Source organism: Sebastes umbrosus, chromosome 20 (assembly GCF_015220745.1).
Source record: "Sebastes umbrosus isolate fSebUmb1 chromosome 20, fSebUmb1.pri, whole genome shotgun sequence".
Taxonomy (NCBI): domain Eukaryota; kingdom Metazoa; phylum Chordata; class Actinopteri; order Perciformes; family Sebastidae; genus Sebastes; species Sebastes umbrosus.
The window spans coordinates 8392752-8419151 of record NC_051288.1 but is presented as its reverse complement, the minus strand read 5'-3'; the positions used below and the strand labels follow the sequence as shown (position 1 = coordinate 8419151).

The following is a 26400-nucleotide window of genomic DNA, read 5'->3' as shown; positions in this document are numbered from 1 at the left end:
GCGATCCTGGCCACTGTGACATGGAGGCTTTATTATTGCCAGTGTTTCAACAGATTATAAGACACTATTTCTATGTTAGACATCACTCTGTTAAGTCATCTACTGTAGCTTATGTTAAAGATAAGGTTTTATACAGTTGTTCTTTTTATTGACATTTCATTTTGTAGAAGTTAGTTTTAGAGCATTCCGGTAACACTTTATAATAGATATTATTTATAAATGGTAAATTGATAGTTAATTGAATTAAGTAAATAGTAATTTTACTGTTAACAAACAATGAAATGATAATTATAAATATATGATTATTAGTAATGCTATAATTTCTGTAATTTTATCATTAATTTGTGTAATATGAATATGAATTAGTATATCAATTATATATTGTATCATAGGTGATATGAGACAATAACAATTACATATTGATTACATTAGTAATGTATTTATTATCAGTTTATTGTTGTACACATTATAACATTTTATATATTATATTAAGTATTTGTTAATAATTACAAAATTATTTGTAAACTTTTAAGAAATCATTTGTAAAACATCTATAAACATTATATAGATAGATGGACCAGAAACCAATTACTAACCATTGACAAAGTATTGACTATCTATCTAAATCTAAAAGTATTATAATCATCAGTTACAACTTTATATTCCAAATAATGTTTATAGATGGTTTACAAACAATTTTTTTAAGGTTTAAAAATAATATCTTAATAATTAGCAAATAATATATAAATGGTATTATGTGTGCAACAATAAACTGTCAAAATAACAGAAATTATAGCATTACTAATAATTAGTAAATATGAATTACTATTTAATTGTTTGTTAACATTAAAATAACTATTAACTAAGTTTAATTAACTATCAATTTACCATTTATAAATGATGGTTATTATAAAGTGTTACCAACATTCCTATTTTGTTGATTTACACATGACAAGAAGAACTATGAATATTTCATATTACGATAATCTCTCAGAGAATCTTATGAATTGAAGGATGTTTTAATCAGGACACGGTGCTGGGAGATGAAATTGAGATCAGTATAAAGTCTTCAAGCATCTTCCAAATGTGTGAAATAATCATAATATATTTGGCATCACGAGAAGACTGTTAAAGGAACATTTTGTCAGATGAATCATTATCTGCTTTGTCAATTTAACTAAACACCTTATCAGAAAGTTCTTGTAGAATTGGGGTTAAATGTGAAGTTTTGGAGCCAGTGCCAATACGTAACGATCTCAGACTAATCCCAGTCCTGTGTCCGACAATATTGCACTTACTCACATGTATCAGGGGCTGGAAGGATAAGAATTTCATATATGGTATGTTTTTGTACTGTAGCAATGATAACAAAAACTGTACAATTCAAAGCATTGACATTGTTGTTGTTTATTTATTAATTTGAAGGATTATACTGTTTGCTTTTGTCGTGCATCAGCTGTATAGTCTTCAACCTGATGTTATTTATTGAAACAGGTAATATATACTGTACACCATGACAGAATAGAAATGGAATAAAACATTCTGAGAATAGTGGAACAAAATGAAGAACCTCATAAAGCCAGATAGTATTTCAGTAATGCTCTTAACCAAACTGTTTACTGACACATCTAAATGACATGTTTTTTTTTAATAGTGAAAAAAATAAATAAAAGTTTAAGTTCAGCATTATATTGCTCTTGCTTGTTTTTTCTTGTAACGGAACTTCCGTACTTAAGTAACGACATTTCTGTTGTTATTTTAAGCCAAAGTTGACTTATTGTTACGTAACTTCGGTACTTAAATATCGCCGCTTTCTGTACTTTTTTTAACCCAAACCTTGACTTATTTGTTACGTTACTTCCGTACTTAAGTATCGCCGCTTTCCGTACTTTTTTTAACCCAAACCTTGACTTATTGTTACGTAACTTCCGTACTTAAGTATCGCCGCTTCCGTACTTATTTTAACCCAAACCTTGACTTATTTGTTCCATAACATCCATACTTAAGTGTCGCCACTTTTGTAGTTATTTTAACCAGAACCACGATCTTTTCTTAAGCCTAACCAAGTAGTTTTGTTGCCTTAACACCGCACAGGGTTGGGCAGGCGCACTGATCGCTCATATTGCTGGACATTCTTAGGAAAACACATGAAAAATATCAAAATAACTTTTTGTAAGATATTGCGAATTGCTCTTGCTTGTATTTTCCAGTCAAATCTCAGTCATGAAGCATTGTTTCATTGAATCCAGTTTAAAGGGGAGCACCACCTAAATGAAAAATTCCAGTATGTTATTTCCATGGCCGAGGAAAGTTCAATCAATATTAGTGAACATCTCTTTCAAAGCCAGAAACCACAGAAGTAAGTCTCAAACTTGTGATGTCATAGAGTATAAAGTCTGGAGCTGCTCCATAGACAATAAATATATATATATATATATATATATATATATATATATATATATATATATCCAAATGAGCTTTATTATATTTTAGTGTTGTCAGTTGTGAAACAGAAAATGTAGCCATACAGTCAGAACATTCCCCTGGGTGCTCTCTGTGTCATCTATAACATATTTCCCAATTCATTGTCTATGGAGCAGCTCCACACTTTATACTTGATGACATCACAAATTTAAGTTTTAGCATTCTAGTTTTTGGATTTGGGAGAGAATTGTTCATGTTTACTAATATTGTTTGGACTGTCTTAGACCATAGGAATAACATGTAGGAATTTTGAAAATTAGCTTAGTTCCCCTTTAAAAACTCTGCAGAGGGGTGGTAGTAGCTCAGTCCGTGGGGACCAAATACGGAGTGTGGACTGGTAGCTGGAGAGGTGCCAGTTCACCTCCTGGGCACTTTAGCAACGCACCGATCCCTCCGAACTGCTACCCGGGCGCTGAATAGTAGCTGCCCACTGCTCCTAATATACTAGGTTGGGTTATGTGCAGAAGCTAAGTTTCACAGTGTGCTGTGCTGTGTACAATGTGTGACAAAAGTTGATTTGCATTTTCATTTTTTATATTTACAGTGCACAGAGCCACATGGGAGACATTAGATTTTAACTTCCAGACGTTTGACTTCCAGAATGAATCAGTGTTGTTGAGTCCAGAGGAACAGGACAGGGACTTGAACATGCAAGCTTCAGTATAGGAGGTGGTCTCACTGGCTACCAGAGGTTGTGATGCATGGTGGGACAGTGGCCACCAGAGGGAGCCACACTCCATATACTTCTGGCTTCTACATGTTGAAGAAGTGATTGGAGTAACACAAATATATTTACTCAAGTACTGCACTTAAGTACAAATTCAAGGCACTACTCCACTACATCTCAGAGGTAAATATTGTACATATTTACTCCACTACATTTGTCCGACAGCTTTAGTTACTTTTCAGATTACAATTCATTTCACACCATTTCCGTCCAGTGAAAACCATGTGTCTCCAACTTGGGAGATGTCTGTAACAAATTTGATTTAGATTTTTTTTTTCTGATAAGCTGAAGTGTTCCATTATGTGTTGAGAAAATGCTCCTAATTCTTAAAAAGCCTCTGGGATCAGAGGGAAAATGCATCGCCACAAAGCTGAAAACAGGGCTGACTTTTTAGAGATAAGTGGTTCTTACAGGACAAACATATAATGGTTTTATATATATATATATATACTGTATATACATACATACACATACATATACTGTATATACATATATACATACATACACATACATATACTGTATAAACATATATTTATATATATATATACACAGGTGTTACACTGAAATCTGTGACCGCAGAGAGCCAGCAACACATAAAGTACAGTACTTCAGTATGTTACTTTCCACCATTGTTCATCTCGCAGGGTGTATGTAGCACTACTTCTGCAACATGTAGAAGCATATGGAGTGTGGCTCGCCCTGGTGGCCACCATCCCACAATGCATCAGTGAGACCACCTCATATACAAAAGGGTTGCAGGTTCAAGTCCACTGTACCTATATTTAACTTTTTTCTTTTAGAGTTTTGTGAATATATCTTTAAATTAAAAATATTAAAATACATCTATGTTTTTCACAAATTTAGTTTTGTGTTTTTTTTTCACATATTTGCCTCATTGTTTATACGGGTACAGTGGGGTCACATTTTCAGTGACCTCATGTGTTGCTGGCTCTCTGCGGTCACAGATTTCAGTGTAACACCTGTTATAAGGGAAGATGCTACTTCTGCCCCACCGGCTGCATGCCAGGGGGATGTCTTCGGACACCTCTACCCATAATATCTCCAGGCTTTGAGCGGATTTGAGTGGTGCCCTTCTCCTCCTGTGCACAGGTAACCTGTGAGGGGCTTTGGAAGTTAAGGAAACGGAGACTAGAGGAAATGGTTTTGGAATAGTTTGTATTTCAACTGTCAGTATACAAAATAAAAGAAGGAAACATTAGAATCACTCACAGACAGATGAGGCATAGAATAAAAAAACATTAAAAAAAAAAGCAGTGTCAAACATAAAAAGGACAAAAGAAACGAAACAAATCCAACAGAAAATAAGTAAAATAGAAAAGCACGTGAGTGAAGTCAACTTTTGAAGATATTACATACATTCATTGTTTTATAGCTTTTTTTTGTGAGAAAGCAATCTTTGACACATATTATTCCACATATTTCCCTCATAAATACAAAGAATTGAGGCTTTCTTTTTGTAAAATTTTCATTTGTGAATGTGGACTTTGGCGAGAATTAAAAATTAAATTAATAAGGCAAGGCAAGGCAGCTTTATTTGTATAGCACATTTCAGCAACAGGGCAATTCAAAGTGCTTTACATAAACATTCAAGAACATTGCGACAAAGTGCAAAAAAACATTAAGACATAATTAAAACAGTTATAAAAACATAAAAACATTAAATATTAGAAATGAAAAACAAGCTAAAAATAAAAGCTAGGATAGAAGCTAAAATAGAGTATAACACACAAGAGTAAAAGCTCTAGTGCAGTATATAAGATCATTATCTGGTTTAATAAAAGGCAGCAGCAAACAGGAAAGTTTTAAGCTTTGATTTAAAAGAACTAAGAGTTGGTGCGGTCCTGCAGTTTTCTAAGGAAAAATGTATCACTGGCTTTGTCAGAGTAATCAAAGCAAACCAAATATCATATTTCTATAGTAAAATGCAAAATCTGAGTTGTGATAAGGGTTGCTTTAATGGTTGGTTTATATCTACTTTTTAACTGCGGATGGATATGTAGGTTGTAAATAAACTTGGGATGCTGTTCATATATTTAATGTGGGATGTAAATAAATCTGGGATAGTTTATATATTATATTATATTATCATTCTATATGATATATGAGTTATTAGAGGAGAAGTGAGAAAGCGGTATAGGGAAATATAAGTTTTACTTCTACCTACTCCTTTTCGGACATTATTACTCTTGTTTTGTTTTTTATTATTTTATATCTGTTTTTATTTATTTTTATGTTCGAAATAAAGTTTTTCATTCATTCAAAAGTGATCACAAGCTGAAAAAAAGCAAGCTGTGTCACGTGACGTCCTCCCACCAATCAGAGCCTCACAACAAACTATTCGAGCACACCTCCAGGAAGCACCTGATGTCAACAGAACATTTACCTCCATCTAGCATTGTGAGAGCGTTTCATTGATATAATTGAACCTCCAGCGGTCAAAAGTGTCTATTAACTCAATGGCCAGCTGTTATCCCAGTGTAGCGGAGCTCGTCGCGGATGCTCGCTGTCTGTATGTGCAGGCGTTCGGAGAGGAAGCTCCTCAGACGGCGGTGTGTGCTCCAGGAAGAGTCAACCTGATGGGGGAGCACACCGACTACAACCAGGGACTAGTGCTTCCAATGGTAACAGCGCCACTGTTTGGGTGAACTGACACACTGTTGTTTTTGGCTGTCACACCAAATCTCGTTCAAAAATCTGGCACTTTAATGTTTTAATGTGTTGCTTGTTATATATGACGTCACTCTGGGCCTCTTCACTCTACACGTGTTCCCAGCGACTCATCACTATTAAAGCTGCAGTAGGCAGAATGGAGCAAATATGATTTAATAAAGTTATTTTTATAAAACTAACTAACTATCTGAATAATGTTTATAGATGCTTTACAAACTATTTATTAACCATTTGACAAGTATTATAATCATCAGTTACAACTTGATAATCCAAATAATGTTTATAGATGGTTTACAAACCAATTATTAACCAAGTGTTGCAAATATCTATCTATGTAATGTTTATAGATGTTTTACAAACAATTTCTTTAAGGTTTACAAATAGTATCTTAATAATTAACAAATAATATATAAATGTTATTATGTGTGCAACAATAAACTGTTGAAATAACAGAAATTATAGCATTACTAATAATTAGTAAATATTATTAATTACCATTTCATTGTTTGTTAACATTAAAAAACATTAACTACGCTTAATTAACTATCCTATACAATTTATGGTTATTATAAAGTGTTACCAACATTCCTATTTTGCTGATTTACACATAACAAGAAGAACTATGAATATTTCATATGACGATAATCTCTCGGAGAATCTTATGAATTGAAGGATGTTTTAATCAGGACACGGTGCTGGGAGATGAAATTGAGATCAGTATTAAGGCTTCAAGCATCTTCTAAATGTGTGAAATAATCATAATATATTTGGCATCACGAGAAGACTGTTAAAGGAACATTTTTTTCAGATGAATCATTATCGGCTTTGTCAATTTAACAAAACACCTTATCAGAAAGTTCTTGTAGAATTGGGGTTAAATGTGAAGTTTTGGAGCCAGTGCCAATACGTAACGATCTCAGACTAAAATGTAATGAATTAAGAATTAGGAGCATTTTCTCAACACATAAAGGAACACATTAGTTTATCAGGAAAAAAAAATCGAAATCAAATTTGGTACAGACATCTCCCAAGTTGGAGATACATGGTTTTCACTGGACGCAAATATGATTTAATAAAGTTATGTTTATAATGCGATCACTATATCCTGACAGTAGTTCATGAGACAGGTAATCTGGAAAAAAAATCATGTTCCTCTGGTGTCCTCCGGTGCTCCTAACGGCATCTGCAAGATTTCACAGACCGGAGGAAAACAAGCACTCAGAGACGAGCTGGAGCCTTGCCGTCTCTGAGCAGCTGTCAATCACTCTTGAACTCTGATCAAATGGTCAAACTAGGCACCGCTGATCAAATATGAATCAATATTCTGTTACTGTAATTGCTATTTCTCTCCTCAAATGTTTTCAGAAACATCTTGTAGTGTACTGTTTAGCTGTAAAATGAGAAAGTTTGTGACCCGGCAGCCATGTTGAGGAAACACCGCCCACCATCCGGAGCAAACTTTCTCATTTTACAGCTAAAGAGTACACTACAAGATGAAACATTTGAGGAGAGAAATAGGCATAACAGTAACAGAATATCGATTCGTATTTGATCAGCGCTGCCTAGTTTGATCGTTTGATTGGAGTTTGCGAGTGATTGACAGCTGCCTCCGTTGAATGAACAGACAATAGGAACGCTTTCTCTCTCTCTCTCTGAAATGACCTGTGATTGGCCAAAGTCTCCCGTCACGGGCTAGATATTTTAAAGCCTGAAAACAGAGTCATGAGGAAGTGCAGAAGTCTAGTTTTCTCTCAGAACTCTTGAATTACAATATGCTGAAAGGTTGTTATGGAATTTTTGCCCAATGATGCCAAAAACTTTCTGTCTACTGCAGGTTTAAAAAAACATTTCAGAAAACTTGTAATACAAAACAATAACCTCCAATGTAAGTAATCAACTGGGGACGTTTCATGGTGATATATCTATTAGTTCAAATGTTTAGATATGCACATAAACTATAAGATAAGATAAGAGAGTATTCCTTTATTAGTCCCACAGTTGGGAAATTTGTACTTCCTTTTTTTTTTTTTTTTTTTTTTTTTTTTTTTTACATGAAGTTTATTTCTACTCTGTCAAAGAGGAAAGATAACCACCCTGCTGCATTGTGTCTGTTTGTGTTTGGTGTACCAGGCGCTGCCCCTGGTGACTGTGGTGGTAGGGAGGCAAACCTCTGGCCAGGATGTCACCGTGGTAACAGCGACAAAGGATGCTGATGAGCCTCGGAGGGTGGACTTCAGCCTGCCCAGTGACGGATCACCGCTGTCTCCAGGGCTACCCAGCTGGGCAAACTACGTGAAGGGTGTTATACAGCATTACAGGGGTAAACAACTATAAATATTACTACTAATAATACTACAGGAGCTTGTTTGTCATTGTTCAACTCATACGTTTAATCTGGTCCTGTCGAAGAGAATGAGAACAGACATACAGCAGACGCTTGTTGATCTCATAAATGTCATCTTATCCTGCCTCGGTTGGACACCACATGATATTTATTTAATGTGGACTGTCTCTTTGTCTGTCTGTTATGCCTCAGCTCCTCCTGTCCCAGGTTTCAGGGCGGTGATAGTCAGCAGTGTCCCCCTGGGAGGAGGTCTGTCCAGCTCAGCCTCTCTGGAGGTGGCTTTCTACACATTCCTGCAGCAGCTCAAGCCAGGTCAGAATCTTGATTACAGTGTGACTCTGATATTCAGTGCATTAGATTAGAGATAGGTGATGTCCAGTGATTTTCCAAGGACATTGCAATAACTGATATTGCTTAATTTCAGCCTAAAGTTCTACTGCAGCTGAGGCTCAAAGTTCAATAAAACACTTTGTTTCTGGACCCCGTCTGGTTGATCTTCATTTAAACGAGCCTGGATTTGTTGGTATTTTCCTCTACATCTTTCTTCATCTTTCAGATGACGGAGACAAGGTGTCCACAGCGGTGGCCTGTCAGAAGGCAGAACACACTCATGCTGGTGTCCCCTGTGGCATCATGGATCAGTTTGTGTCTGTTCTCGGCAGGGAGGGCCATGCTTTGCTCATTGACTGCAGGTATGTACTGTAAACCAGAGGTTCTCAATCTTTTTTCAGCCAAGGACCCCTTACATTACAAGATAGAGAATATACCAGGGGCCGCCTCATGTATGTTCCTTGGAATAATTTGAAGTAGCCTATTTTTTACACTTCTATAGTTGTGTGAAAGAACAACACAAGACAAATGTATTAGAAAGATATTAGACATGTATTAAACATATGCAGACTCTAAGTTATAGATTTGTTCGATTAGAACGTAATCTATGAACTAACTAATCTATGAACTGTTATATTACCAACCCAGCCGTCAGAATTTTTTTTGGCATTGTACCTTTCTGCAAATCACGGGATACGATGAATGGCGACGTTTCTGAACCGAAATACATTTCATATCAGCCTTGCATCACGCACAGTGCCACGTGTTCAACGTTGTTAAAGGTTTAGGCAACAAAACTACTTGGTTATGGTTAGAGAAAAGATCATGGCTTGTGTTAAATAATAACATAACATAACAAGATGTAGTACAATGGAAACAAGTTATCCTTTAACTTTAGTATGTGTTATCCTAGACATTTTCTCAATGAATATGCATTTGTATTTGTATTTGACATATATAATAACACACACATACATATATATATGTATATATATATATATACATATATATATTAGGGATGTCAATTGATTGAAATATTTAATCCCGATTAATTGCATGATTGTCCATGATTAATTGCAATTACTATCACATTTTTATCCGTTCAAAATGTACCTTAAAGGGAGATTTGTCAAGTATTTAATACTCTTATCAACATGGGAGTGGGCAAATATGCTGCTTTATGCAAAAATACATATATATTTATTATTAGAAATCAATTAACAACACAAAACAATGACAAATATTGTCCAGAAACCCTCACAGATACTGCATTTAGCATTAAAAATATGCTCAAATCATAACATGGCAAACTGCAGCCCAATAGACAACAACAGCTGTCAGTGTGTCAGCGTGGTGACTTGACTATGACTTGCCCCAAACTGCATGTGATTATCATAAAGTGGGCATGTCTGTAAATGGGAGACTCGTGGGTACCCATAGAACCCGTTTTCATTCACATATCTGGAGGTCAGAGGTCAAGGGACCCCTTTGAAAATGGCCATGCACTCTTACCCTTTACCCTCCAAAAATGGCCGACTTGCTGTCGATGACGTCACATTCCCATTGCCTATTGGCATGTTTTGGCAAAACGCTTTCAAAGTCGGAGGAACTTCTACACATTCACATCCAACATTGACTTCTTCTTTGTGGTTGGACTCAGGTCTCTGGAGGCCACTCTTGTCCCTCTGGCAGATCCAGGCCTGGTCATCCTCATCACCAACTCCAATGTCAAACACTCTCTGACGGGCAGCGAGTACCCCATGAGACGCAGGCAGTGTGAGGAGGCTGCCTCCATCCTGGGAAAGGACAGTCTCAGAGATGCCACCATGAAGGACCTGGAGGGTGTGTGAAGTATATAGTTTTATTATCCTGTGCTGATCCACTCTGTCTCATTTTATTATTCCCCATCCTGCTCTGTCCTGGGTTAGTTTGCTGTCCTAATTCCTGCCCTATCTTATCCTCTTCCATTCCATTAATGTCACTCTGCCTTGTCCTGTCTTCATGTGATTTGTACGTCATGTTCTGTCCCAGTGATCTAGTGCTGGCCTGGCTCTGTTCAAAGTTCAGATATACACCCACAGACACCTCAGTAAAAACTTGAAATGTTTTTGAGATGCAGCCAGAAATTCCCGTTTAGCCTCCAGGCTATGGAGTCTGTAGAATCTTGTGCTTTTTTCGCTGATAGCTGAGTTGACAGTGGCGCGGGGACAAAATGTAAACCGACTTGTTCTCATAACTGTAGCCTATAAGTCCGAGGACAGACAGGCGGTGTAATGTTAGCAGTGGTGCTGAAGAAAAAGAGTAAAAAGACCTCACCATTCTCCATCTGAACTGACATTTCCTGGTACATTTTAAGCAGGTCAGTGGTTCTACAGCTGAGTGGCTCCACTAGCTATAATGTCTGCAAAGTGGCAGGAGCTTCTCCATCAGGATATTTGTTAGCTTTTTAGCAAGACAAGGTGCAAGATATGTATGTGTACTTTATTACTATAAAGCCAACTGATGTGTTTCCAGAAGGAATGTCCATCACCATAGCGGCTAATAGGGCTGAAAAATATGGAAAAAATAATGTAATTGAGATTTTTTTAAACCAATATTGCGATTCATTATGCAATTTTTATTAAAGTTTCCCTTTTTTATGTATTATTCACTAATACACAAGCAACATACTGTATATAATTCTATAGTATGACTATGACCAACACAACATTGGATACAGTCAACATATAAACTGCTTTCATGTAGGCCAGGCCTACGTGTTCTGATGAAATGAGATGAATACATAGAAAATTGTTGTTTACTGCTTTATTAATGCTGTGAATTTCAAATTTGGATAAATGTTTGTTTGGCTTTACCAGGGCTCCAGAGTGCGACCATTTAGGTCGTATATGCGACCAATAGTCTGTCGAGTGCGACTAGACATTTTCATTGTGTGTGTGTAAAACGGCACCCTGTACTCCTCCTCAAGAAACATCACAACCATAAAACATACCGGTAATTCAAAATGAAGAAATCTATTGATTGTTTTTACATCAAGAAACATGCGGCAGTACCCGTTACACCTGTCCCCGGACCCGAACGGCTCAGCCCAGACCGACATTCTGGATTCATTTCACAAGGGGGGAGAACATAAACTGTGCATGTGTGTGTGTGACACTGTACATTTAATAACACGAGACAACTTTACCGCTAATTTCTTTTCTGTTCCGATGATCGTCAAGCAGCTGATCTGCTCTGAGCGCATCTCTCTCTCTCTCTCTCTATCTCTTGACCACTCACTCGCTACACACACACACACACATTACATTACGCTACTCTTATACCAATGTTATATGTAAACATGTGTATTTCATTATGATGCATTCAGGCTCTATTCAGTAAAGATGAGTATTGGGCGAAGAAAATTCTAATCATCATGATGCGTTCAAATGTAATCTTGCAAAATTAAGTTTTTGGTGAGAAACTTGAATAAATACAGATGTTTTCACAGCAATATAAATAGATAATAGAGAGGGAATTATAACTTCATAACAAAAACCAGTATGCAAACGGTAATAAAGGAGGGTAGGTTGGAAGTACATGGTATTTAATGTTTTACTCTTGTTTTTTTTTTTTTTATCGAGGCATCAAATTGGTATCGAGAATTGTGGAATTTCACTGGTATTGGTAGCAACCAGCTACTAAATAACTGGAATGGTGACATCCCTAATGTAGGCCTATGGGAACTGACAAAAATGCTTAAAATGTATTTTTGCAGCACCAGAAGGACCAGGGAAAAAATTGTGGGTGCACCTAAATGATGTGCTGGCGCACCTAAATGAAAAAGTTCGGCACACCAGAGAAACCAATGTAAAAAGTTAGTCTGGAGCCCTGGGCTATGAGCAAAGAAGCTGTTTCCCCCTTTTGTTTTTGTTTTCCCTCAAAGGGAAGACAAACAGCGTGTAATGCACCAATCAGATCTTTAGACTTTAATTAACATCCAATGCTATTCACGCCCACTGAAGCCTGGCGTAGCGTGACGTTTTGACCCTTCCTTCATTTCAGAGGCAAGAGACAGACTGGATGATGTAACCTTTCGAAGAGCTCGTCATGTGATAGAGGAGATAGAAAGAACCGTCCGAGGTGCTGAAGCCCTGAAGAGAGGAGCCTACAGAGAGTTTGGCAAGCTGATGGTGGAGAGCCACAACTCCCTCAGGTACCGTTAAAGCAGCTGTATCACACCTGTTTAACCTCAGAGTCTCTGTTCAGGTCAGAATGTGGGAGAGGTGTGAGGTAACTGGGTGTCCCTGTCACAGAGACTTGTACGAGGTGAGCTGCAGGGAGCTGGATGAGCTGGTGTCTGCAGCCATGGAGGTGGAGGGGGTGTTTGGCAGCCGGATGACCGGCGGAGGATTCGGTGGATGCACCGTGACCTTGCTGCAGGCCCACGCCATTGACAGGACTATACTCCACATACAGGTTAAAACACACACTCATTCATACACGCACACACTGTATACTTTAGAGATCACGTGACTGTATAGGGGTGTCACGATTTCCATCCTGAATTGGAAATCGCTTGAAATTAGTTTCTGATTTCGACCATCGAAATCAAAAGCTTGATTGGTGATTTTTTTTTTTCTCTCCGTCCCCGCCTGCTGTTATCAGGCAAAAGCGTCCCTTATTTAAAGGTGCTATTAATAACATCGATAACATTCAGCCACTAGATGTCGCATTCTCCCTCCCGTTCCATTACATTCACTTCACAACAAGTCTTTATCCTTTATCCGTTTTTTCCACACGGCCCAGACATACCACGTGATACCAACGTCGTTTTACTATTGGCTCACAAGCCTTGTTCGAAGTGGAAACCAAAAGTCAGATATCTTCCACAGAGATAAACAAAACATTAATTTTGGACCCGCCAAAATCTTTTAAATGATCAATACAATCATACTTTTTTTTTTTCAGGAAAAGCCATACTTTTATTTGGCACCTTTGTGGATGCACCAGGATGTATATATATATATATATTTTTTTTTTTTTTTTTAAATATTTGTCTACATAAAAATGTTATCAATAAGACCTTTAAAGGTGCAATGTGTAAGATCTGGCCGGAATTTTAGTTTAAAACACTATCAACAGAATGTGAAGAGGTTACAGGGTTGACGTTATGTCAAAGACGTCTATGTATTGTGTTGCAAAGATATCTATTGAAATGAGCATGCTAACCAGCTAGCCCCGACCCATCCTGTCCTGTAATACCACTAATTTAAGTTTAACATGCAGAGCAGTTTTTATGCTGCCAGCGACAGCCGCAGACAGAGGCATTATGTTTTTGGGTTGTCCGTCCGTCTGTCCGTTTCCATTCTCATGAACACGTATCTCAGGAACGCCTGGAAGGAATTTCTTCAAATTTGTCACAAACCTCCACTTAAACTCAAGGAGGAACTGATTAGAAATTGGTGGTAAAAGGTCAAAGGTCAAGAGCACTGTGACCTCACGTCCGTCCTACTCTTGTGAAATCTCGGGGACCCCTCTTTCAAATTTCTTCAAATTTCGCACAAATGTCCACTTGGACTCAAGGAGGAACTGATTAGAATTTGGTGGTAAAAGGTCAAATGTCAAGGTCACTGTGACCTCACAAAACATGTTTTTGGCCATAACTCAAGAATTCATATGCTAATTATGACTATTTCACACAAATGTCTAACAAGATAAAATGATAAAGTGATGAGGGTGACCTCCTCCCAAGCCCTGTGATTCTTTCTCTCATTCTATTTAGTATCATTTACTTTAGAAGATCATGTTTGAAGGAGTAATGGACTTCTGAAATATTTAGCTTAATTATTCTCATCCTGCAACATAATTCAGCAGGTGCAACAAAGTCAGTTGCTGTCGTTTAGTTGGGAAACTGAACTTTTTCTATTTTTATGATTCTGTTTTCTGGTGAACAATGTTTGCATTCCGAAGGGTATTTGAAATGAAAAGTGTCTGAGGTCATTGTTCATTTGTTCGCAGGGGATGAAAAGCACTTTCAGTGTTCTGTCTGTCACTTTAAGGGGTTCATTTCAGACAAATTGCCCAGTCCCCCGTGTCTTGCTCAGACAGCTCCAGTGTGTGTTTGTGTCTGTGTGTGTGTGTGTGTGTGTGTGTGTGTGAGAGAGAGATCAGGGGGTATGAGCTGAGAATAAAAGGGAGCTTCGTGGAGCCAGAAGTGTCCAGTTATTAGCATGCTGGTCTGGTCACTGTGGCCCTGCAGTCAGACTGTAGGCCTGCTGTTAGCTGATTCCGAATCCTAAAGGAGATACATCAACAAAGATGTAAATCTAACCGCAAGAAAATCACAGGAATTTATAAGGATGAAACGTTTGCTTGGCAACAACGAGAAGGAAAAGAGCAGCGGCCTTTTATGTGTTTGAAAACTCCGCTTTTATAAATCTTCAGCTTTGGAAACAGACTTGGCAGCTTTCCTCGCATCTTTCCTAACTTGGCCGTATCCTGGCTACTACTGTGGCTCGCTACCCGTCAAAGGAAACAACTCTTTCTTGGATACAAAAGAAGCACTCGAAACCTCCACATCCCTCAGTCCTCAGCATTCCTGACCGGAGCAGAAGGATCCTTGTCCTCCCAATAACAACATCAGAGAGGGACCGTAAAACCCACACAGCTTCGCCTCCAACATGCTGAACCTCAACTCACCGGACGACAACAGCAACAGGAACTCTCTCCAGGACCCGGTGTCGTTGAACGTCGGTGGAGAGATTTACACGACGACCCTGGACACTCTGACGCGCTGCCGTGACTCCATGCTTGGCGCTATGTTCACCGGACAGATCCCCGTGCTGAGAGATAACGGAGGGAATGTTTTCATAGACCGTGACGGCAAAGTGTTCAGGTACATTCTGAATTACCTGCGCTCTAGCTCCCTGGACTTGCCGGACGGCTTTTCAGAGCTGCCGCTGCTGCGGAGAGAGGTGGATTTCTTCCAGATACGCCCCCTGCTGGAGGAGATTTGCCGCTACGAGGCATCGGTGCCTCTCAGCCTTAAAGGAGGGCCGCTAGGAGCCATGATTGTGGTGAATGTTGATTCCAAGGTATGTTTTTTTTTGTAAAAGTTGTGTTTACGGTGGCGTTGCTCCCGCATACTGCTTTGTTAGTGGCAACAGAAGGTGGCATATGAGGCGCCAGGTGTGACATTTGAATCTTTATCAGCTGATGATCAAACGACAGGAGGTTGAGGATATGCTGTGCTTATCTTTTCACAGCTTCAAGGTGCAGTACAGCAGCTTTTCCATCTGGTTTCAGTCACAAGAATCAATGTGAAATATATGTTTATTAGTGCTGTTGGTACATGTGTTAAACTGTTTACGTGCAGCACAGTGCCATAGATTCAGGTCGGCAAAAGTGCCAATTTGAATTTGAGCCGAAACCACATCCAACCCACAATAACCAATTGGGGTTTTGGAGCTCACCCATTGGAAGCAATTGAGGCGGCTGCAGCAACCGCTCTCTTTCTGAAAGTACCTTAATGGGTTTCTAAATGTAATTTCCAGAAAATGTAATACCTCAAAAACAGTTTATCCATATAGAAGTGACGGTGACTTGTGAGATTAAGGAGAATTTAAATAGTTTGACATTTTGGGAAACACGCTTATTCGCTGTCTTGCTGAGAGTTAGATGAGAAGATTGACACCACTCTCTGTTTGTCAGTAAGTTTAGTTAAATATGAAGCAACCGCCAGCAGCCGGCTAATTTAGCTTGGCATAAAGACAGGAAGCAGGGGGGAAACGTCTAGCCTGGCTCTGTTGAGACATAACACAATCCACCTTCTAGTACCTCTAAAGCGCACTAATTAACACGTTTGTTTAATCCATACAAACAAGTGTAAAGGTCTTTACACACCGGGGTCTTGACAAATAAACAACACCAAAATACAAAATACTCAGCTGTGATTATTTCACATCAAAACTATTCATACTGGCAGCAATGCAAATTTGTGCCAATTTTTCAATAAATGGTTTGAATAGATTTGCACAGACAGAGGCCAAAACCAGGATCCTATTGACCCAGAGCAGCGTCTGGCAGTCTGTCTGAGGTAAATTGTTGTATAGCCTAAACTACTGTAACCTATTTTATTGAGTTTCCTTTTAGTGAAATACTCTGAATTTTCCTCTGGTAAACAGTTATGCAATATATACAGTATGTCTAGGGCTTTTATTGTGAAAGGTAAGAATGGAAGGAGTGGATCTGGTCTGCGCTGCCTTTATCAAGGTTGAAAGGAGTAAATAAAGTTTGCTGTCTTGGTTCGTACTAATGGAGCCTCCGTGTTGTTGTACATTATAGTGTACGTATTAAATATTTCCGTTCTCCACAGCGTGATTGGCCGATGCTTTTATTCATGGTGCGAAAACTCCGAAAAATCAACCTCATTCTGGAAAAAAATTACTCAGTTTTTTTGCAGCGTAATATTTACGTTCTGGAAGTACTCATGACAAAAACAAAAACAACAGTTTGAAAAAATACATGACGTGCAAATTAATTGCACAAAAAAAAAACACCCCCAGTGTGTAAAGGCCTTAAAATTACAAATCGTCATCCCAACCAAGAAATAGTTCTGGCACATAACCCCGGTAAAAACAGTGATTTGATGTTTATACTTCTTGGTTGTTGTACAGATTTAACAAGAAAGAAAGAGAGAAATATTTCAAAGAATTAAGATTTGACTTCCCTTCTTACGTCACATGCAGGCTCATTAGAATATACATCATATTTTTCTCAAAGGCCAATCAGAGCAGACTGGGCTTCTTCGGGAGGGGCTCTTAAAGAGACAGGCGCTAAAAACGGAGCGTTTCAGACAGAGGCTGAATACAGGGATATTCAGACAGACACTATGAGAAAAATAATGTGTTTTTTTTAACATTAAAGCATGTAAACATGTTCTAGTAGAAACCCCAAATACAAGTATGAACCTGAAAATGAACATGATATGTCCCCTTTAATTAGTTTAAACATGTTAAAATCGTGTTAAAATGTTGGTAGGTAAATTTTGGCCAGGCTAGCTGTCTTCCCATTTCCTAGTATTTGTGCTTAGCAAAGTTAGCTGGCTGCTTGAAAGTAGTTTCATATTTAGCGTACAGACTCGAGAGTGTTATCAATCTTCTCCTCTAACTTTTGGTAAGAAATTCAATAAGCGTTTTCCTCAAAATGTCAAATTTTTCCTTTGACCTGAATTGTCTATCAGCTTGGCTTTCAGTGGAGAATTCTAAAACTATAGAAAATACTGGCATTCACTAACCTTTTGAGAGTCAGTTGATGTTTACCATACAGTATGTGAGCAGAGGATGTGTGTGTGTGTGTGTGTGCGTGTGCATCGGTTTACACATTCAGAGACATGGACAGACCGGTTCTTTGTTTGTGTACGCTCTGGAGAATGGTGTTGTCAGTGTATTCTGCCTTCTCATTCCAGGTCCGCGTTCTCCACTTTAACTTACGCCACGGGCCAGAAAACTATGAGCTTCGCACATGCTCTGTGCGAGCATTCACCGTCGACCTCTTTTGTACCTGGGGAGCCTTCCTCGCCCTTCTTTGTGAGCGCTTCTCCTACAGAACATCCCGGGGTCTCACCAGCCCCCATCCGTGCAACCCGACGCAGAACAGGCTGAAACTGGAGTGGGTGCCGAAGCCCGACCAACTCCCGCAGGACCAGTACGACAAGCAGCGCTACCGGGAGTTAACTGTCTCCAACCCCGAGGTCACGCCGTTGGATGACGTCACGAACGTGCACCGGAACCCGTGTGATGTCACAGACATGCAGGGGTTTGTTGAGGAGCTGCTGAAGGTGTCTTTGGCTGAAGGGTTCAAGGTCGATCTGGTGACTCCTGACCCGGCGGAAATTCTGAACTGCTCCTCACTTCGGCTTGTCAAGTGCTGAGCTCTGGGCAAAGAACACAAATTAAAAGTACCACAACATGCCATGTTGATGAAGGATGGTTTGTTCTCTCTGGTCACAACTGAGCCAGTTATCCAGTTGGTTCGAGTTGGGGGTTAACTCTTTCAATCTGGAAATCAAAAGGATACAGACTTGCTTTTTGTCTGTAGTCTCTGTGTCTGAGCTCCTGTCATAGAGTTCACCAAAATAGTAAATATTAAGCTGTGCTAAAAGCACAATGAGTAGGATTTTCCTAAAAAAAACATTGTATAGACTCATACAAAAAGAATCCCTCTCACCCACTAGAAGTGTGTGGTGGTGTCTGCATTTGCAGAGACAGCGCAGCCCGCTGCCTGCATTTTCTTATATTGCTGTGTTCGGGATATTTTGGGGCGTCAACCTCTATTAAAGACATAGCGACCAGGTGCCAGATTGTAAGCACGCATCCAAGGGGAAGCTACAAAAATGGCGGACACAGTGCCGAAAAAACGCAAATATGGCGAAGCGAAACGCCAAGCGGACAAAGCTCGTTCCAAAACGAGAATGAATCTGGAGTTGGCTTTCAACCGCTGCCGAGTACGGATGTCCCAGAAATTTAGTATTCGATTTCAATACCAGTGAAATTTACAGATTCTCGATACCACGATAAAAAACAAAACAATAATCAAATGTACTTCAACATCCAATCCTTTACCATTAGCATATTGGGTTTTGTGAATTTATTACTAATCCCTGATGACCCGCCTTAAATTTTCTTGCCAAAAACTACATTTTACAAGATTACATTTGAACACATCATGATAACGATAGAGATTACCTTTGCCCAATTTTATGGAATAGAGCTTGAACGCATCATAATGTAACTCAATGCGACCTCCGTACATTAGCTAGCTCTCCTCCTGCAGATTTCAACGCAGATTTGTTGTTCACAATGTAGCATCATCAGGGAAACCGAGACGAAGGGGACGACGTTAGTCTCGAGCCCTGATCCCTGATACCTACGGTACCTGACGTACTGTAGAAAAACAAGTACTGTCACATTGTCAGAACTTATACCACCAATAAAATCTTTCATGAGTTTCCTCATTTATTACATTAAGATTTATTACGTTAAGATGAGAGGATCGATACCACACTCGTGACTCTGCCCTGTGGATTTTTCCTGTAAAAAAAAAAGGTTATGTTTCTCACCTAAATGCATTGTGTCCTTGAGGCCTAACAGATGTGTTGTGTGCATTTCCTACCTCATAAAACATTTGGAAGCAGATGTGACATCACAAGCTGGAACTATTTTTTCTCTGGACACTTCCTGGACTCTCGTTGTCGCCATGAGGTTGCCAAGAAACCAGTGGACACTTCAGTCACTGTGACTGGCCGATTGCCAAGAAATTTGAAAATTCGAAGTTGAGCCAGGCTAGCTGTCTCCAGTCTTTATGCTGAGTTTAGATAATTAGCTCCCGACTCTAGCTCCAGTGATTCACGCAGACATAAGTGTCATCCAACTATCAGCAAGAAAGCAAATAAGCGTGCTTTCCAAAATGTGTAACTTTCCCTTTAAACTCAATTTATATTTACACGGCAACGACCATGTCTTATTATTGAGACAAGACAAAAAACACAAGCAGCCAAAGCTGACCAATCACAGTTCTTGGAGTCCACACGTGGTAATCTCCGAAGCCGCCGCAGCCCAGACATGTAGTTAAACTTTTGAGGTGGTGTAGTAGTAGGCGTAGTGGCCACATGCATAGGCTCAGTAGCTAGGCCGTAACCTCTTTAACAACTACAAATCCAGCCTTAGATCTAAAACGCAGAACATGTGTCAAAGTTACAATTTGTCTCTTCTAACCAGGCGCGACAGCGTGTGGAAGTACCACAGTGGAGGTTTTCAAGTACTTTGCCAGGTGTTTTTTTTCTTCTGTCTGTGGACAGACTTTGTCACCACAATAGCATCGTAACTGTACAAGATGCAGTCACGAAACTTTACAGATGTGTAATTGAGATCAAAATGATGGTTGAGTTGAAGGTGGGCTCGGGGTGGCAAAATGGCCATTGCCCTCCTCCCCCCACTTCACACACCTGAAACTTGAATTTTGTTAGACTTGGCTAATGATTAATGTGTTTTTCTATTTTTTTTTTTCTTGTTTGTCAAATACTAAAAAAAGAATCTGCACCTACACATTAGAATTAGCTTAGTCACAGTATTTCATGATGAATTGAACTGACTGCATTTCCTTGTGGGCGGGTTATATCTGTTTGCCCTTTAAATGACTTACAGGGGGAGTCCGATGAGTTATGAACTTTAATTATAGTCTGAAGAAGGAAAAGATGCGTCTCGGCTGAAGAGGAAAGGTGTCTAGTAGCGAAAACAAACCCAGTGGTTGTTTCCTCTTGCTCCCTCTTTGACCTTCCTTCCTAGTCCTGTGAGGAGTATGAATGGCTCTGAGCCTTCTGGATGTATACTGACTGGTTTTATAATGGTTACTCACATTCTGCACTCATCAGTATGCTCCCATAGCTCTCAGATTTAGTGGCTATAGTTTCAGATATGTTATTGGTTACCATGGTTTTATGTACTCATTGTGTGTGTGTTTGTATATTTTTTTTCCTCAACAGGAGCGATACAGTGGAACCCCGACTTTCTATGTGACAACTCCTTCAGAGGGAGCTCGGGCTCTCAGTCTGCCCTGACCTTTGTCAACACATCTCTGATGTAGAAACACATTCACTCCTCTTTATAGGCCTTTTCTATTTGACTTTTCTTTCAATTTTCGCTATTAAGATTAAAATGATATACTGTTATGCATATCTGGAGCTGGCTGAACAGCATCCCGTTAATGTAGGAAAAGTGCCTTCACAGTAAACCGTTGTTTTCTATTATGAGATTTTATGCACTGAATTATCAGCTAGATAACTTGTAGCAACTGTTATGTATAAGTATGACCTGTGATAATGAAGTTGCTCTGGAAGGAAGAAAATGGTCTGTGAACACATTAGCTATAATAACTTTGTAAGGCAATAAAATATCAGTACTGTAACAGCTAGAGTTCTTCTGCCCAATAGTGGCCAAAAATGAAGTAACATTAATGCTTTAAAGTGTTTTTAATTATTCTGGCTAATCAGTTGTCTGCTTGGTGTTGGGCAGAGCTATGATGAGAATTATGTGATGTCTGTAAATTTAATATACTAATAAAGCTGATAATGCATCTTATACTGAAGGCGTTAGTTGCCCCACCCATAGAGGGTCAGCTAGATGTCAGTCAACACAGGCTGTACTCACCCATACATCAGACCGGCAATACGTAATCCAGAGTATAGGCTCTCATGACCACGCCCCCTTTTGGGGGTTGAAACATGTCTCCAAATCAAATTTCTACTTTAAAGGTCCCACATTATAAAAAAGTGAGATTTTCATGTTTCTTTATTATAAAGCAGGCTTAAGTCCTATATAAATACTGTGAAAGTATCGAAACGCTCAATCCACAGGGAAATACACACAGCCCGTATTCAGAAACTCTGCATTTGAAACAAGCTGTCAGGATTTCTGTCCATTTGTGATGTCACAAATATACAATATTTAGACCCTTTAGACAGATTTAAACGTAAAAATTATAAATGTGTCCCAGTTTATTCCTGGTTGCAGTGTATGTGAATGTCATCAGCTGACAGGACGTACACATGGACCCAAGCTGTTGCCTAGCAATGCAATTCTGTTGCAATTTCGGTGCAATTCCGAATACAGGCATATTCAGGCAGACCGTATGAGGAAAATAAAGGTTTTTTTGAACATTACAGCATGTAAACATGTTCTAGTAGAAACACATAATACAAGTATGATCCTGAAAATGAGCACGATATGGGACCTTTAAACAAACCGGTAATAGTAACACTGAGATTTGAGGCACATACGATACGTGAATATTCCTTGTCAGTGTGGTAAATGGCTAAATGATGCAGGTGACAGTGACTAGCATGTCACAGTCATACATTAACGTTATAGCAGCATCAGACTGTCGTCTCCAACTAAAACGTTTGTATAACAAGAGATGAATGCATATGACTTTTGGCAAAGTACCCGTATGTGCCAGTTTCATGTATAAGAAGAGGTCTAATCAGGCAGATATATTGAAAACACCTGTGAGATGAGCCATGGGTATGCAGGGGCTTTAAATGGTTTACTGAAGTTTATTTTAATTAAGCTGTTGTTTTTAGATAAATAAAGTAACACTCCTACTGTTTTCTTTTAAAAGGCTATACTGGAAGTCTTATTTCTAATTTATTCTGGTTGTCTGAATCTCAAATCATACTTTTCTTTTGGTATCTTGATTAAAAATGAATAAATAAAGCTTCCTGTCTTATTTTAATTTTCTGCTGTAAGGAAGCTCTGCAGAATCTGTCGAATTTCTGTATGTTTCCGTAAACCTTCCTTTTGACCGAAAGGACAGGTCAGATCAAATTATTGCCTTTATCAATGGGATTTTTTTTCTAATAGCATTCTTCAGTTTACAGTTTGTTTCCACTCATTGCCTAACAGTCCAACATTTACCCAGAGTGGTATGTTCTCTTGTGAACATGATGTGATTTGTGAAAAAAATCAGAGGGGGGATGTTTTTGAAATGTTTTTATTCATGAAAATAAATCACGAACGCCAGTGGGCCTGTATAGACGATTAAGCATGTTAGGCTAATTTCTTACAGCTGTTAAAGTAACATTTATAGAATAATTGTAACTTTAATAAAATAATGTTGGAACTTGAACTTAACCACTGTATTTGCATGATTATTTGAATCCAAGTGGCGCAATATTTTCACTCTCTTGCTTTGTCCTTTACTCATGCGGACACATAGGGCATGCGATCCTACACAACAAAATAAAAGGTTAAAGGCTAAGTTAACATTCCTGAATTGAATCCCTCTTTTTTTTTAAATTTTTAAATTTTATTGTGTCCACTTTGAGACTGTTCTCACGTTTCAGCGCTTTACTTATATATTTTAAAATATTTTTATTTTAGGTATTTTATATGATCTATTGGTTAAGTAGCATTAATCACTATGCAAATGTTGCTTGTTGTTGTTGACACTGCCAGATTGCTGTTTTAAAATGCTGTCAAGAGGTAAACAGAGGTGATGGTTAGACAACCCAACAAAGTGATAACTCTTCTCGTGCATTTTAGTTGGCATTTAACAATTTTGAGAAAATGGTAAGAATTTGCTAACAAACTTAAAGTCTACAAAAATGTTCTGTCCATATTCTGTTTGTATGTATGTGTGTGTATAATATAAACACCTTGTTAGCATCCAACAACCACATTTCCCAACAGACACGCTCAAAGCCTCATGGGCGCTGTAGTTGTGGAATTGTTATCAAATAATTTATTTTTTTTTTATCCTTGTTAAAACGGCGTCATGTTTACATTTTACAAGCCATACAGAAGTAAATACCCATTTTTACATAAAAGTGATGAAAGATGCCTGCTACCTAGTGATGTGTCGGTTTTTCCTTTTATTTATATATATATATATACATACATATATTATTGCTTTATATTTTGTTTTTCTTTTTTTTGTTTTTCTTCCTTTTCCTTATAACAAAATAAAATAAAATGAAATATGGATAAAACAAAATGGAGAGAAAAATCAATTTAATAATAATTAAAGAAAGATTTTTTTTAATTAATTTAATAAATTAAATTAAATTATTATTATTATTTATTAAATTATAAAATGTATTAAATAAATTAATAAATAAAAATAAATAAACAGATAAACAAATAAATAAATAACATGGGAGCTGTAGTTTGTGGAATTGTTATCCAAATAATTGTTCTTTTTATCCTTGTTAAAACTGGTCATGTTTACATTTATACAAGCCATACAGAAATAAATACCCATTTTACAAAGAATAATATGTTTTCATAGAGAATGATGAAAAGATGCCTGCTAACGCGGAAGTGTGGGCGGGACTTGATCTGTGTTGGTCGCAGTTTTAACGAGGTGCTCTTGAACGCATCACCAGGGAGGAGTTATAGCAACAGTGAAGTTTAGCTTAGCAGGAAACACCGAGGAGGCTACCAACCAACAACCACAGTGGAAAAAGAAACAGCACCTAGCCACAGTTTTTAGTTTTTAACCGGGGCTCAGTCGTGATATTTCCTCGGCAAAACACGCTTACGGATTCTGGGAGTACTCGGGTCACATTTCCCCCCCGACTTTATCCGAGGAGAGGAGCTCTAGCCAACTAAATCACCCCGACACTGGCCGGGGGAGGACTCCCATCCAGCGGCTGAGAACTGAGGACATCATCGGCTGAGAGACGGCTCTTTGAATCAGGTGGGTTGCTTAGTGCCCCACAGGTGTTTTGCTTTGCGAGGCTAACAATTAAACAACCCGTGTTCATCCACAGCAACTCATATTATCTGTTCAACACTTGGCTCCAACTCAAGCTAACTAACTAGTTCAGCCAGACATCCTTCTTCCACTTGGCTAGCTGGCTAATCTTTACTCCTGATATTCCTCCCAGAAATCAGGCATATATTAGCTAATGTTGCACATTTAGTAGACTTAAGAGTTTAATACATACATTCTTCTATTTCCTATGATAACTAACAGTTGTTTACCTAACAGTGCATGTTAAACTTTCCAGGAATTTGCTCTAAGTTAACCTTCTGTATCTCACATAACGTTACACTATGCATTTGTGTTTTAATAGTTTGCTTGGTGAATTTCTTTCATGCCGAATGTACCATATTTAACACAAAAACTCAGTCATGTTAAATAAAAAAAAGATAGTCTGTCTACAATGCCGCCGACGTTAAATTTACGTTTTTTTGTACAGAGTTTGGTGAGGACGAGTTGTTATCCAAACTCATATTCTGCTTTGCTTTAAGTTAATCTTCTAATCTCACATAACGTTGCACTATACATTTATGTTTTACTGTGCTTTAATAGTTTGCTTGGTGAATATCTTTCATGCCGAATGTACCATATTTAACACAAAAACTCAGTCATGTAAAATAAATAATAAAAGAGTGTCTATAACGCCGCCGACATTAAATCTAGTTTTTTTTGTACAGAGTTTGGTGAGAACGAGTTGTTATCCCAAACTCATATTCTGCTTTGCTAAAACAGCTGGCCAGCTTGTTGTCAACTGTAAAAAAAACAGTAAACAATGCGTCCATTCAAAACTAACTTCAGTAGGCGTTAGCACACACCTGGGCACAATGAGGACAACTTGAAGCCATTCATTTAACTAGATTTGAGTCCAGAGCCTCAGTGTGCAGCCAGGTGAGTATAGCAGCAGCAGGTAGTGTTGCATAATTGCGGAAACGTAGAACTTCTCCAGCAAGGTGTGTCCCCAGCAGGTATGTTAGTAAGGTGCCCTTTGAGTCAACGGTCTGGTTTCAAGCATGAGTAATTGGAGTGTTTGGTGGAGGCGGGGTGTGTATGTGTGTGTGTGTTTCACCGGTTTGGCTAGTTTCAGGAAGATCCACAACAAAATAACAACATGTGGAATAAAAATACTACATTTCATTACACTCAGCATTGTATCTATTCAACCAAACTCTCATAGAGCTCAGTTGTAGTACTGAACATGTGACATGTGAGTCATCCTGTGTCAGCTGCATGTCATCGAATAAACTCTGTAAATATAACCTAGTCTTCCGCCTCTGTAGATCTTAGTATGATTAACTTTGACACTGTAGAGCACAAGCAAGCAAGGACACCGGCCGTGTCCTTCCAACTCCACCTGCATCAGCACAAGACTAGCTAAACAAAAAGCCTTTTGTTCTCAGTAAACTTGGTGCTATTACACCTGCACGGCAAAGTCCACCTGTAACTATTATGGAGGCAAAACAATGGCCGCTCCCAAATCAAATGTAGTGTAAAGGAGCAAAAAGAAGGATTTTCAATTTTATTT

General features: G+C 38.5%; 3 protein-coding genes across 7 annotated transcripts in view; all 3 read left to right on the top strand.

The window, feature by feature from the left end:
• Positions 1-5541: 5541 nt before the first annotated feature.
• galk1 (galactokinase 1) lies at positions 5542-21892 on the top strand. Its single transcript, XM_037755919.1, has 8 exons — positions 5542-5853; positions 8033-8222; positions 8439-8558; positions 8803-8938; positions 10237-10418; positions 12621-12771; positions 12872-13034; positions 21100-21892. Exons 1-8 carry the CDS (start codon positions 5689-5691, stop codon positions 21172-21174), a joined length of 1182 nt encoding a protein of 393 aa, XP_037611847.1. The 5' UTR covers positions 5542-5688; the 3' UTR covers positions 21175-21892.
• LOC119479924 (BTB/POZ domain-containing protein KCTD21-like) lies at positions 13731-19994 on the top strand. Its single transcript, XM_037755920.1, has 2 exons — positions 13731-15652; positions 18025-19994. The coding sequence occupies exons 1-2, from the start codon at positions 15239-15241 to the stop codon at positions 18487-18489; spliced, it is 879 nt and encodes a 292-aa protein (XP_037611848.1). The 5' UTR covers positions 13731-15238; the 3' UTR covers positions 18490-19994.
• Positions 21893-24454: 2562 nt separating the features above from the next.
• Positions 24455-26400, top strand: part of llgl2 (LLGL scribble cell polarity complex component 2) — a 38414-nt gene continuing 36468 nt past the window's right edge. For 3 of the 5 annotated variants that reach the window (XM_037755105.1, XM_037755104.1, XM_037755103.1), the window contains exon 1: positions 24455-24812. The gene's annotated coding sequence lies outside the window, so the exon portion shown is untranslated. The remainder of the gene's footprint in view (positions 24813-26400) is intronic. The other 2 variants (XM_037755102.1, XM_037755101.1) reach the window with 1 other exon arrangement.

Coding starts and splice junctions, on each gene's coding strand:
- LOC119479924 (XM_037755920.1), top strand. CDS start 15,239: ATGCTGAACCTCAACTCACCGGACGACAACAGCAACAGGAACTCTCTC. Junction 15,653..18,024: donor TGGTGAATGTTGATTCCAAG/GTATGTTTTTTT, acceptor TTCTCATTCCAG/GTCCGCGTTCTCCACTTTAA.
- galk1 (XM_037755919.1), top strand. CDS start 5,689: ATGGCCAGCTGTTATCCCAGTGTAGCGGAGCTCGTCGCGGATGCTCGC. Junction 12,772..12,871: donor GAGAGCCACAACTCCCTCAG/GTACCGTTAAAG, acceptor TCCCTGTCACAG/AGACTTGTACGAGGTGAGCT. Junction 13,035..21,099: donor GGACTATACTCCACATACAG/GTTAAAACACAC, acceptor TTTCCTCAACAG/GAGCGATACAGTGGAACCCC.